Consider the following 13,221-nt stretch of genomic DNA (forward strand, 5'->3'; position numbering starts at 1 on the left):
AGATCTTTTTGAGTTCAGAGCTGATACGGGTCGTTCATATAAGTAGAGTAGTACCGGTAGTATTTCTTCAGGAAGTGTACTCACATAAGGATAATAAACCACGAGATCTCTTTTGGGTTTGGAGCGACGAAATGCATTTTCTTGAAGACTTCCGTGTCAAAATAGGTGTATTTGAAGAAGAGTGTACCTGGTAGTGTTGTATTAAATTTCACAGCAGTTATTTTCGAGATATGAAAGCTAACATAGGATATTGCAACACCACTCTGTACTGTTTTACTGTTCAACTATTGATATCTCCTCTACTGCCATGCCAGACACCATTGGTAAGTGGCATAGCTCTCTCACTCAAAATGTTGCTGAGGACATATTCATGAACTCAGAATATCTGGTGCAGAAAACGCAGGAGTTATGTCGCATGATGCATGACATATGGCAGTAGAAGACTAGAAATGGCAAAAACTAAAATTTTCAAAATTTGTGGCATAGCTCCCTCTCTCACTATACCCTTCAATTGTTCGTTATGTAAATGTTCATTCGTTTATTTGAATAATTATCCGTTATTTGAATAAATATTAAATTTTTTGAATGTTAGTATAAAATATTTTAGTTTTAGCAGCTATACTAGAAATTTCATTCAACGTGTCTTTACTTGGCATAAATTCGATACGTATGTATTGAGAGATATTTTTAACGAATAGTTTTCATTTTATACTTTTAATTTGTGATGATGTACTGTACTTACTTGTAAACGTAATTTCAATAATGAGGACGTAATTTCTATGGTGAAAGTGTACAAATATATCTAAAAGCAGTAAAACTATATGATATTTGTAACCTCAGTAGACAAATTTGAAAATCCGGGGGGGATCTTATTTTGCAGAAAGAAGTTATTGTTAGGTGAAGTGCTGAACAGTGTAGGTGTTCTTCAATTCACTCTATTCCTTAAAGGATTATTTTACTTTCATAAATCAGAGTTACAGTAAATTTTATTTAAAGAGTGTGTGTGTGTGTGTTTTTAAAAAAATAATTATTGTCATAATTGATGTGTCCACATGCATAAAATTCTTGTCAGAACTAATGTCTCCATAGGTATGAAATACAGGATAATTATTTTATTCATCTCCAGATAATAGAGCTCCCTCATGCCTATATAATTAGCGTACGCGCTTTTGGTCTGGAAGACCTGGGTTCGAGTTCCATTTCAAATTCTAGATCCACGTTTCATATAGCGTCAATTCTTAAAGGGAATGCAAACCAACCAATTCAACGACGTTTAGTAGTTTTTTTTACATCCATATATTTAATCTATGTACAGTCAGCTGCACAAGTTTTCAGTAGCTTTGAAATGAATTAGTTAATTTGAGTATGATTTTCCTTCATTAATTACTGTATATATAACTCAAATCCGTACTAAAATCGATCAGGTATTTTCGAAACTATTGGCAGAAGAACATGTGGGATGGATGGTTTCTCCGTACTTCGGATTACATACGAATACAAAGAAGAAATTGAAGATAATAATAATAATAATAATAATAATAATAATAATAATAATAATAATAATAATAATAATAATAATAATAATAAATAATAATACAAATACGTAAAATTTCAAAACCGAAAAGGAAATTCGAGATCCATAAGCAATTCAAAATCATACTAGATATCAGTCTACATTGGAAGATGTGAATTTTTAATGTAAAGTTATCGCAAGATTTCGAATTTCAGATGTTCTTTGTATATATTTTTGTTCTGTATTATATGAATTATTGTACCCAATAGTTTTGGTATTTTACATATTACTAGATTACATGTACTAATCCTAGATAATTAAGTATATACCATTCTCTAGGTTTCCCTTATTTATTTTATAAGGAAATCTTCTTTGTCTGTTTATTAAGAAATTGTAAATTTAAAAAAAAAGAAATCAATAAGGTGTCTTGTCTTTATATTCTGATTGATGATAATCTTGTAACTTCTTTTTTGTACAATTTGTATTTGATTACTATATGACTAGTATAATAAGGCTCATATTGTAGACGTATATTCCAATTTATTTCGAACTAAATCATTTTAAAGTAAGGTAGTAGTTGCATAAGTATCATGTATATATATATATATGTAATCCTTGTGTATAACACAAATGGAAATTTTGTTAGCGCCATTAGAAGTGTAATTAAAATAATACTATTGCAATTGCTGCCCTGCGAGATGGTAAAGCATACTTCTTACTCTTGTATTTAAGCTTTCACAACGAGATCATTACAAATAATCTATTTTTGTAGATCTTTTTACTTTATATAAAGCAAATTGTTCAATAAATAAGTGAATAAGAACCAAAAAGATAAATCGTAATGAAAATATCTAGGAATGTATAAAGTTGATTGTAAATGTAGTTACATATGTAACTGTAAAGCAGAAGTTAAAGAAACATATTTAGAATACTAAAGTACAATTATATACGAGGAGGAGTCAAAAAGTAAAGGGACTTGACAAAAGGTACATTTATTCTAATGATAGAAAACTGAAACATACATTATTTTTCTACATAATCTCCCTGCACTTCAACGCACTTTTCCCAACATTTCACAATTTTTTTGATTCCGTCGGAGAGAGAGAGAAAAAAAGAAGTTTTTTGGTTGCACCTGTAACCAATTTTGCACCGCACCAATGACTAGCTGATGGTTGACGTTTAAATTTTTTCTTAACTTCTGGTGATGATGAATGCTTCCAAACCATGCTCGCAGCTTTACTTTCCGGTTTGTGACGATGTACCCAAGTTTCATCTACAGTAACGAGTTGCTGTAAAAATCCATCTCCCTCGCGACGATAACGGGCCAAATGTTTACGAGAAGTGTCCAACTTTTGTGCGTTATGCTTCGCGATAAACAGCTGTCACCATACTGCGCTTGCATTCGAAGAATAATTTCCGCAGGTTTAATGCCTTCCGCAAACAAAAAGCTAATTACTGCCCTCATTTCCTCCTTGGTGCAGATCGACAATGGAGCTGCCATGTTTAACAGTCTGCTACACTCGAGCGATTAACGCGGGAACTAAGAGTGACACGTTGCACAAAAGTGTCGCAGACGACACTAATTCAGCGCTGGATACTAGCAGTGTTACCAAGTCCTAGTGCGAGAAATTGCAGAAGTCCTTTACTTTTGACCTCCTAGATAAGTCAGTAATAACAGAATATATAATAAAGACTACACACAGGTTTCATTTTGAGAATACAATAAGCTATTGCATAAATTTAATTTAAAGAGAGAACATTGAGATAGGTCGCTGTAAAACTAGAAAGAACAACGTTAGTAAAGAGAGATTTCAATTTGAGTAGTATGTAGGTGCACCTATTAACATGTAAAGAAAAGAAAAAATGCTAAATTCTGTGAGTTTTAAAATCATTTTACAATTAATTGTGCAATGAACTTGTAGAAACTCATATGAGTTATAATTTTACGAAGAGAATAATATTACACAGAGAATAATATATATCTGACGAAGTTCACGTGTAAGCAGTCGGGAAATAACAGAGTTGAGGTGTAAGCCGGTGAAACCATCATCAGGTGATACTTACTAAAATACTGTTGGAGATATATGATTATTTCGGTGTAAGTTAAAAGTGGTGCTCAGAAAGTCACATCTTGTTCGTGATAGAAGTGAGTAGATATTCAGATGTTTTTGAGTGAAATAGATGTAATGGTCTTTGTGGTCTGTGTGTGTGTCTGACATAATCCTTTGTGGATCAGGAACCTAACGAAGATTAGGGCTATGAAGATATTTGAACATTTTCTTGATGCAGTTCAATGCGTAAGATAATAAATAGTACTATGTAGATTAATCTCTTTATGGTGATCAGGCTAACAAAGTTTAGTGTACAATGTATGTAAGGATACAATCTAATATAGATTCCGTTGCAGTTTACAATATATGAAAACGGCACACTGTACTGAATCGTATACGCTCCCAGATCATCGAAGAATAATCTAAGGACATCAGAATTAACCGAAAATCCAGTACAAAGCAATTACCCTTTAATTGATGCGGTGCTTCGGATTTACAATTTCACATATACACAATATACAAATGTAAAAATTGTTTACTTTACTGTCAGACTTCGTAGCTGTCTAGTGCTTCTGGTAAGCACATCAATACCAAGATAGTGTTTCCTACCGGGAAGCAGAATTCAGGACCACATATGTCAAAAGATAGAAGCGTTAACCATTCAAACTTGAGAATTAGTTTGCTTACCGCGCAACGTCCAGCTGAACTTGGTTGCTCATGATCTTTTATAGCTACAAAAGATTTCAGTTTATCGTATTAATCAAACCTTTAAGTTAATTGTAGTGAATCCTTACTGTCCCATCTTACGGAAAATAATTCCTTCGCTAATTCCAGCAATTAATTAGTTTCCATTTTCAAGGGTAGAAGTACAAGAAATCGATACGAAAAAGATAGATAGAATTTGACGTAGAAATAATAAATAATTAAAAGAGAGAGAGAGAGAGAGAGAAAAAGAGAAACAAGAGGAAATTAAATACACATGGAAACAAGGAAAACTAAAACAAGTTAAACAGCATTCGGGCTGGTGAAATTATTGGGAGAAATTATTCACCATGCTACACAACCGTAAAAATCACATTTCATTTGGCATGTTCCGTTTGTATTCTGATATTGAATAATTTTAGTGTTTATAAAGTAGAATTGCGTTTTTGGTTAACCTCTTAAGATTCAAACAATACTATACTACCCGAACATCAGGGGAGAAAAAATTAGGAATTTCGTGAGTTTTGGCACGTTAAAAAATAAATAAATAAAAATAAAACTTTAATTCAGAATCTCTTTAGGAATGAATAATAAACAATGTTGGATATTGACCATTCTTAATAAATCAGTTGTATTTGGGTTTTTAGGTCATGTTTGTTTACCCTTATCAGAAGGATGTTTCACAAGATTTACCACCAGCAGATGACAGCAGAATACGTAACGTTGAATCTTAATATATAAATGTTAAAAGCAATAATGTTATGTTCTAAACAATAATTAATTGTATTTTAAATTAATGCATTCAGAAGAAAATTCCTTTTTGTATTACTGTATATATGTATTTTATTAGTCGGCAATTTTTACCGAATTAGAGGAAAACCGCTTTTGCATTCGTTTTTTCTATTCTCGTGGCGTCGAGAACTCGAAAACTATCTCGATAATTGATTGATCAAGATATTTAGTTGAAACGTTAACGCCGAGGCTATTTGTCCTCTTCACGAAAAGACGAACGTCCAAATGATTCTCATAAAAACAATGGTCAGAATAAGACTTTTAGAGAAGTGTTTTCAAATGTAAGATCAGTAATATAATAGAAAAATAAAACAGAGGTCATGAAAGAACTAAAGGAAAAATGAAATAAATAACATTTAAGAAGCGAACTAACTGAAAGAGTAGTCATAATAATGAAATGAAACAAGTAAAAGCTTAAAAGATGACCATCAGAGAGCGTTAACTGTTTCAATCGTATGAATAAAACAGAGAATACGGTCGCTGGAAACAGGGTTATCCATCAAAAACTTAACTGAGGTCTGAGTATTCTGGACATTCTACAAGAATATGCCAAACACTCAGTAGGGCGATTCAGTAGTATGAGTTTGTATAAAGGACAAAGAAATAAACATTCAGCTTTCATATAAAAGATGATGTGCCAATGATGGGCTGTTTGTTGCCGAAACAATGTCTTTTATGGGCCAGTTTCGAACAGGATCTCTCAAATTTATCCGTATTCTCGTTCTTAAGATATGGATTCCTCTTTTTTTCTTTTACTTTCCTTCCTTTTACGCCTTAAACAAATAGATCCAACTCAGTCCAACATATTTATCTTCCCAGTTAATGTATGAATGACTTTTATTTCAATGAGATTAAAGTAAGTAAACAAAATGGCTTATCCTGGACATTCGTTTATTAGAAATACTTAAAACCATTGTAACCATTTTGAATGTTTTAAACAATATTTGGTGCTATGCTTTATTAATCTCGTTCTTTCAATTCTAATTATGAAATCATTGTACTTACAGATGGTAGCAAAGAACTTTCAATAGGAACTATGAACGGTGTTTGAAACACTTTTTGTATAGCACTGTACACTATGAATATAATTATAGTTTGTCCAGTTACTTCGAACTAATAAGGACATATTTTCCTCTCTATTTTGTTTTGCAGTTAACATCGGATACACATGTTCCTGCAGATCTATCGGACCATATGGATGGTACAGATGCGCAACATAACATGAAGGAGTATGGGAGTTCACAAGCTCACGAAAACAGAATAGACGCCCACCGAAGTAAAAGAAAGTTTGAATATGCTTCTGAGTCTCCTATTCCTCGAAAATCACCTATGAGTGTTAGTAGTGACGATTTACAAGGAGGGAGCGTTGTTTCACCTCCACAGGAACCTTACACCCCTAGACGACGACCGGGCTTCCACAACCCACCAGCACAGAACCCTCCCTTCGTCCCTTGTCCATCATACATTGTCGAAGATGGTGGCGGGCCTCGAAACGACGTCGGTGCTTCCAGACCGCCATTAGAGCCTCCAAGTGTTGCAAGTCAAATGTCTTCCATTTTACACGACAGTACACCGTCATCCGATGAAGTTCTAGTTAAATATCGTCCTCCCAGTGCAGATGGAACTAGCTTGCCACCGCCACCGAATCAGTATCAAGTTATGGGTGACGTACCGTGGCCGTGGTCTGTGTATCCAACTCCACAAGTAGAAACATCTCCTAGTTCGGGTGCAGGTGGAGATAACGGGGGCAATACCTCAAAGCAACCCGTGAGAGAATACCGATGTGAATATTGTGGGAAACAATTCGGGATGAGTTGGAATCTAAAGACACATCTTCGAGTTCACACTGGGGAGAAACCGTTTGCATGTCGACTGTGTGTTGCCATGTTTAAACAGAAAGCGCATCTTCTCAAACATTTGTGTTCAGTGCATCGTAACATCATCTCGGAAGAAGGACAAAAGAAATTTAATTGTTGTTTTTGTCAATTGTCTTTTGAATCATTACAAGAATTGATTCGTCATCTTTCCGGACCTCATAATAATTTGCTTTTAAGCAAAAATTTGAATTCTGAGTAGATTACTTGAATGTCATGTAAATAAGTTGTAGAGCTTTGCTTTTTTTCCTTTCTTTCTTTTCTTCGTTAGAAGTGTAAGTCAGGTCTTAATTTAAAGACATACTTTGTAAACAAAAAAGACATGTTTGATCTTTTAGTTTATAAGTTTTATTATTAAGTTATTTTATTTTTAATCTAGACTTATGCAGTAAGATTATTAATTTGTTCGTTAATGAACGTATATAAAAAGAACGTAAAATGTTTTTGTATGAAAAGCATGTTTTAATTTTGATTACTCTGAATTTTTTTCAGAGTCACATAGTCATCTTGTAATTTTCTTTTTCTTTCTTCGTTTGAAGTAATTAGCAATTAATATAATATTGTAATAAATTAATATGTTTCACTCGTTTAACCGAAAATTCGTTGTTTTGCTAGAGATCTCAACATGCCAGGACGTGGTACTTGGAACCCGTTCAGGATAATTGCTAGTATTAAATTATCTTTTTCTCAACATATTCCGTCCATTTATAAAGAATGTCCTGATATTTGGATAATACATTTTTTCCATTTATAAGAAATTTAACTGATAAAACAATTTTTTTGATGCTTTGTTTTCTCTTTCAAGAAACAATAAGATCTGTTGTGAATATTTGCCAAAAAAAAAATTAAAAAATTGAATATAGAATGCTGTAATTTTTACCAGTGAAACTGAGTACAAACTTGGAAAAAAATTTTGTTAACACTTTGTATGACTTTTTTTTTTCAGAGATAAGTATACACTTTTATTAGGAAAGAAATTTTGTAGTTTTCTTTGCTTATTTAGTACCCAAATGACTGAACGATGTTCTATTCATATGTGGCATTGTTTCTCTTGTGTGGTCTCTCATATATATATATATATAAACAGTGCTGCTATAAAATGTACTGAAAAAAATATTTGATGGGGTAATTTAGTATTATTGCCTTATTAACAAAATTTTAGAAAAATATGTAGAAGGAAATTTTTTCCTTGAGAGAGGCAGTTAAAAATGAAGAAATTGAACTAAGTGTAAGACTTAAAGCATTGCGAGCTCTTTCTAAGGTTAAAAGCTAAAATTTTTATGGATTAAATATTAGATGGGACTAAGACTAAAAGCATTGGGCGCTCTTCCTAAGGTTAAAAGCTAAATTTTTTTATACATTAAACATCAAATGGAACTAAGACTAAAAGCATTGAACGCTCTTCCTAAGTTTAAAAGCTAAATTTTTTATACATTAAACATTAAATGGGACTAAGACTAAAAGCATTAAACGCTCTTCCTAAGGTTGAAAGCTAAATTTTTTATACATTAAACATTAAATGGGATTAAGACTAAAAGCATTGAACGCTCTTCCTAAGGTTAAAAACTAAATTTTTTATACATTAAACATTAAATGGGACTAAGACTAAAAGCATTGAACGCTCTTCCTAAGGTTAAAAGCTAAATTTTTTATACATTAAACATCAAATGGAACTAAGACTAAAAGCATTGAACGCTCTTCCTAAGTTTAAAAGCTAAATTTTTTATACATTAAACATTAAATGGGACTAAGACTAAAAGCATTAAACGCTCTTCCTAAGGTTGAAAGCTAAATTTTTTATACATTAAACATTAAATGGGATTAAGACTAAAAGCATTGGATGCTCTTCCTAAGGTTAAAAGCTAAAATTTTTATGGATTAAACATTAAATGCGACTAGGACTAAAAGCATTGGGCGCTTTTCCTAAGGTTAAAAGCTAAATTTTTTATACATTAAACATTAAATGGGACTAAGACTAAAAGCATTGGGTGCTCTTCCTAAGGTTAAAAGCTAAAATTTTTATGGATTAAACATTAAATGGGACTAAGATTAAGAGCATTAAACGCTCTTCCTAAGGTTAAAACCTAAATTTTTTGTGGATATTAGGCAAATGGTTCCCTCGAATCCAATGCTTTTAGTCTGATATATATTTTTGTTTTTCCTGTGGCTTTTAATTTTTAGTCTACCTTCAATATTTTTAATTGTACTGGGAAGGAAAAGAAGAGTGCTCGAACTTACTGATATGAAGTAGACAGAACGCCAAGTAGTCTAAAACTAGTCAAACTTCTTTAACTATTAGGCCTGTTTAAGCAACATGCTGGGTAGTTATTTCTAAATTAATAATTTTATTAATTTTACAGTAAAACGCTAATCTAGAGCAAAATTACATGAAACTATTTTGTTGTCATTGGGTGTATGTGTTTATACAAAATCTCAGAGCTCTATTATAGAAGTATATACGGTTTAAGTTGCCAGAGTTGACTTCAACGAACAAACAGAAAAGTAACCTAGGAGAAATATGTTAAAAAGTAGCATAAGATTAAAATTGTAGGTAGGTCTTGTAAATAAAAACACCGTAAGATGAAAATCTCTGTTTTCTATATTCTGTGTTTTCGTATAAGACTGCTTTTGTAAAGAATCAGATTAGTCTAATTTAAACACAATACTTACCAGAAAGTAATAATTACATAATCAGCACTAAAGTACATTATGAACACTTTCGCTAAAACAGCTTCATCAGATCGGGAGGATAGAAAAGATTGAAGGACAGAAACAGCTGAGACATGTTCGTTCAAGTGGGTGCCATTTTGGAAATCAGAGTAACGTGGTCATATGATGGTATTACCAGTTGTAAGTAGATCGAGTTTAGTGGAGGAAGATAAAACTAATTGGATGGGTGATCAGTAGGAGTGCATCTGAGCGAAGGAATGATAAATGGAGGGAGTACATGATACATGCCTGGCTTTTACCATTTTCCGACAAGTAATTTTCTACTTCCAGGAGACTTTTGTTCCAGCTATATACAGTAGACTTTCGACTGTCCGGTCTGGTTAATAGAAAAATTTTCGTAATAAAATTAAGGATTTTTTTAACGATCTACTCTATTTTTAACGCCTTCATAAAAATGCGAGTCTGCTAAGGAGAAACTGTCATCTATCAAGGATGGCTTCAAAAACTAATTTTATCGTAGGATTACCTTTCCACATATTTGCTAATTGTAATCATTTATCATTACATCTTTTTTTAAAAGGCTTCTGTTTACAATATTGTTTTGTTTATTTTAAAACTGTACGTACTCATACTGTACAGCGTACATCATTTATGTGTCCTGGAATTAAGTGGGACATTATAAAATTTATCTTAAAATATGGACAGTATTTTTATTTGTGGCCTCCTTTTTTCTCTAATCTATATAAATTAAATGAGAGTGACTATGTTTGTGATATTAACTTTTAAACCAACCGACCAATCTCCATTAAATTTTCAACATAGATGAGGTTTGGGCCTGAGATGCTTTTTATCATTTCACTTTGACGATGCAACTTAAGGAAGGGCGAGGAAGTGTGACCGATTTTACTGTTGAATCCATAGTTTTTGGGGTCGTTGAGATAAAATGTGACACTTCCGATGCCGTTTAAATCCAAATCCAGCCCCGCAACTTGGGGAGGGAGACACTGACCAAAGCTTAAAACATACTTTATTTTAATATGATAGTCTTAATATGCATGACTAACGGAACATACTGCTAATTTTTCTTATTTTAACCCATCGAAGCGGATAATTGACACTAGTAATTCTCTAAAACGTTCAATACAATAGATAACAAACATATATAAAGTATTAGAGCGTACTACTAACAAAGTCAGCAAATATGAATAAGAGCGGGTTTTGGTATAAAGCTTTTGTGTTTATGGGTGGGGTAAGAAATGAGTAAGTATAGAACTCAGGCCTATCTGACTTTTTTTGTTGTTGTTGTTGTTGTTGTTATCCAGCCTGCCCTTCTGTCAAATTAGGCCGGATACTCGAGAGTCTGCTGTATATCTTCATGATTAAGATTACTGTTTCCTTTCTTGCATTTGAGATAAACATGATGAATTTAGAGGTTTGAAAAAGGAATGAGGAGCAAATATGCAAACTGAGGTCTTGAATTTTCCAGAAGTTTAGTGTTAAAATAGCAGGGATTAATAATTTACGTCAGTGAAGCTCCAGACGTTTTGGCAAGTACTCAAAATGTATAACAATACGGTATAATATTTTCTTTTTGGAGATTTGGTTTGGTTATTCAGTGAAAGTAGTGATATATATATATATATAGTTGTGGTTAAATCGGCACCCCCTGCTGTGCTCTGTGTATATTATATACAGAGTGTTTCAAAACAACACCAACAATGTTTGTGAGGTGATTCCTGATACCAAGATAAGACAAAAAGTATAGACCAACGTGGGTGTACAAACGCTTCCTTTCGGAGTTATGAGGTGCCGAAAACATGAAAAAATGAACTGTAAAGGTCCATAGCTCCAAAACTATGGAACCTACCGTAGTCGGGTCAAGATTTCACATAAGAACTAGTATGTGCCCTATTCAAATATCCATGTTTCAGAATCCTGTGGTACTGCTGCAACAATCTTTGTAGAGGTAGTTGGTGAGTGCTTCAGATTCTATGTCCGTAGCCAAAATCCCTCTATAAAAATCGTTGCGGAAGTACCATAGGATTCTGAAACATGTATTTTTGGATAGGGCACATACTAGTTCCTAAGTGAAGTCTTGACCCGACTACGATAAGTTCCATAGTATTGGAGCTATGGACCTTTAAAGTTCATTTTTTTAGTTCTACCTAAGAGTCTATCTGATCGAACCGTATATCGATCGTCATATCATCAGCATCATTTTCAAGTAGAAGTAACCAACAGCTCCTCTTTCAGTTTCATTTTTTAATTGATTGCAATTTCTCTAGCCAATATTTATTTTTGTATTTACAAAATGAAATAAAACAAGATGTCGGTACTGCGTACCATCAGAGAAAAGCACCGTTGGTAATAATACTAATAAAGTTCGATTATTACTTGTCTATGACAACTGATCATGTGTGCTAAGTATATGTGCTCGAAGCTTCCCTTCTACAGCTGAATCCATGGCTATGCTATTAATAATAATAATAATAATAATAATAATAATAATAATAATAATAATAATAATAATAATAATAATAATAATAATAATAATAATAATAATAATAATAATAATAATAATAATAATAGAGTTTTGTTTCACAATTTGAAACCATGGTGAATTCCATGGACATCTCTGGTACGTTAAAATTAAGGGGAGGACGACTAGAATGTTAATAGACCCCAACTAAAGTTACGTCAAAATTATAAGTAAACTGGAATCTACTTTACAAACGGGATCCCTTTTTTCTACCTTTACCAACACAATTCATCATAATTTTCTTCTATCACGGTAGACTACTTGTTGAAAAAAAAAATACATATAATATATTCTTAGATAATTTCTTCACCTTGACATTCCTACCGGTGAATCCCTACTCAGTGTTCTTAAACGCATTAGCACCAGTGTAGTTTTGTAGTGCTTATACATTTCGAATTTTTAGCTAACAAAATCTAAACTCTGAAAGAAGACACTTGATTTGATTGTGAATTTCGATTTTTTTATTTTCCTTCTTCTTCTGTATTCTTAATAAACTCAAAAGATATATTATCGTCCCTTTTATTCTTCATTTCGCAGTATGTTTTTGAACTTGTCCAATGAACCATCCTCACTCATTTCGTTTTCCGTTTTAGTGTCTAAAACAGGGTGCGAAATCATTTGAAAATGGTGGGGGGGAAGAAGTTCAGCGATCCACACTAATGTTTCGTGGAGCCTCCAAAAAATTGAAATATTAATGGATTATTATTATTAATAATAATAATAATAATAATAATAATAATAAATGTTCAAACTAGTCGTAATTGTTATTTAAAAATACTTTAATGTTATTTATTCATTTAACCAAAATTGGTAACTTATCTACTGCATTTAACCCTTTCACAGAGGAAGTCGACTTTTGTCGACAGAACCAAATTTCCTTAACATGCGAATGTCGACGATAGTCGACGTGTTAAACTTTGTTTGTCCATATCTTGGCTTTGTCGAGAGTAGTCGCCGAAGTTGTACCGTTCATTTTTGTTTGTGTTCTATTGTTTTCGATAAACAATAGAAATCACACAGAAAACCTTTGGCGACTACAATCGACAAACCCAAGATACAGACAAATTTTAACATGTCGAC

The 13,221-nt window shown here is 32.7% G+C and overlaps 1 protein-coding gene across 2 annotated transcripts in view; it reads left to right on the top strand.

The window, feature by feature from the left end:
* ken (zinc finger and BTB domain-containing ken and barbie protein) overlaps positions 1-7,909 on the top strand; it is a 72,185-nt gene extending 64,276 nt beyond the window's left edge. For both annotated transcript variants that reach the window (XM_081755898.1, XM_081755897.1), the window contains exon 3: positions 6,211-7,909. In XM_081755898.1, the coding sequence (XP_081612024.1) occupies positions 6,211-7,134 (924 nt within the window). In that variant the 3' untranslated portion in view covers positions 7,135-7,909. The remainder of the gene's footprint in view (positions 1-6,210) is intronic.
* Positions 7,910-13,221: the final 5,312 nt, after the last annotated feature.

Source organism: Thermobia domestica, chromosome 4 (assembly GCF_964235325.1).
Source record: "Thermobia domestica chromosome 4, izTheDome1.hap1.1, whole genome shotgun sequence".
NCBI lineage: Eukaryota > Metazoa > Arthropoda > Insecta > Zygentoma > Lepismatidae > Thermobia > Thermobia domestica.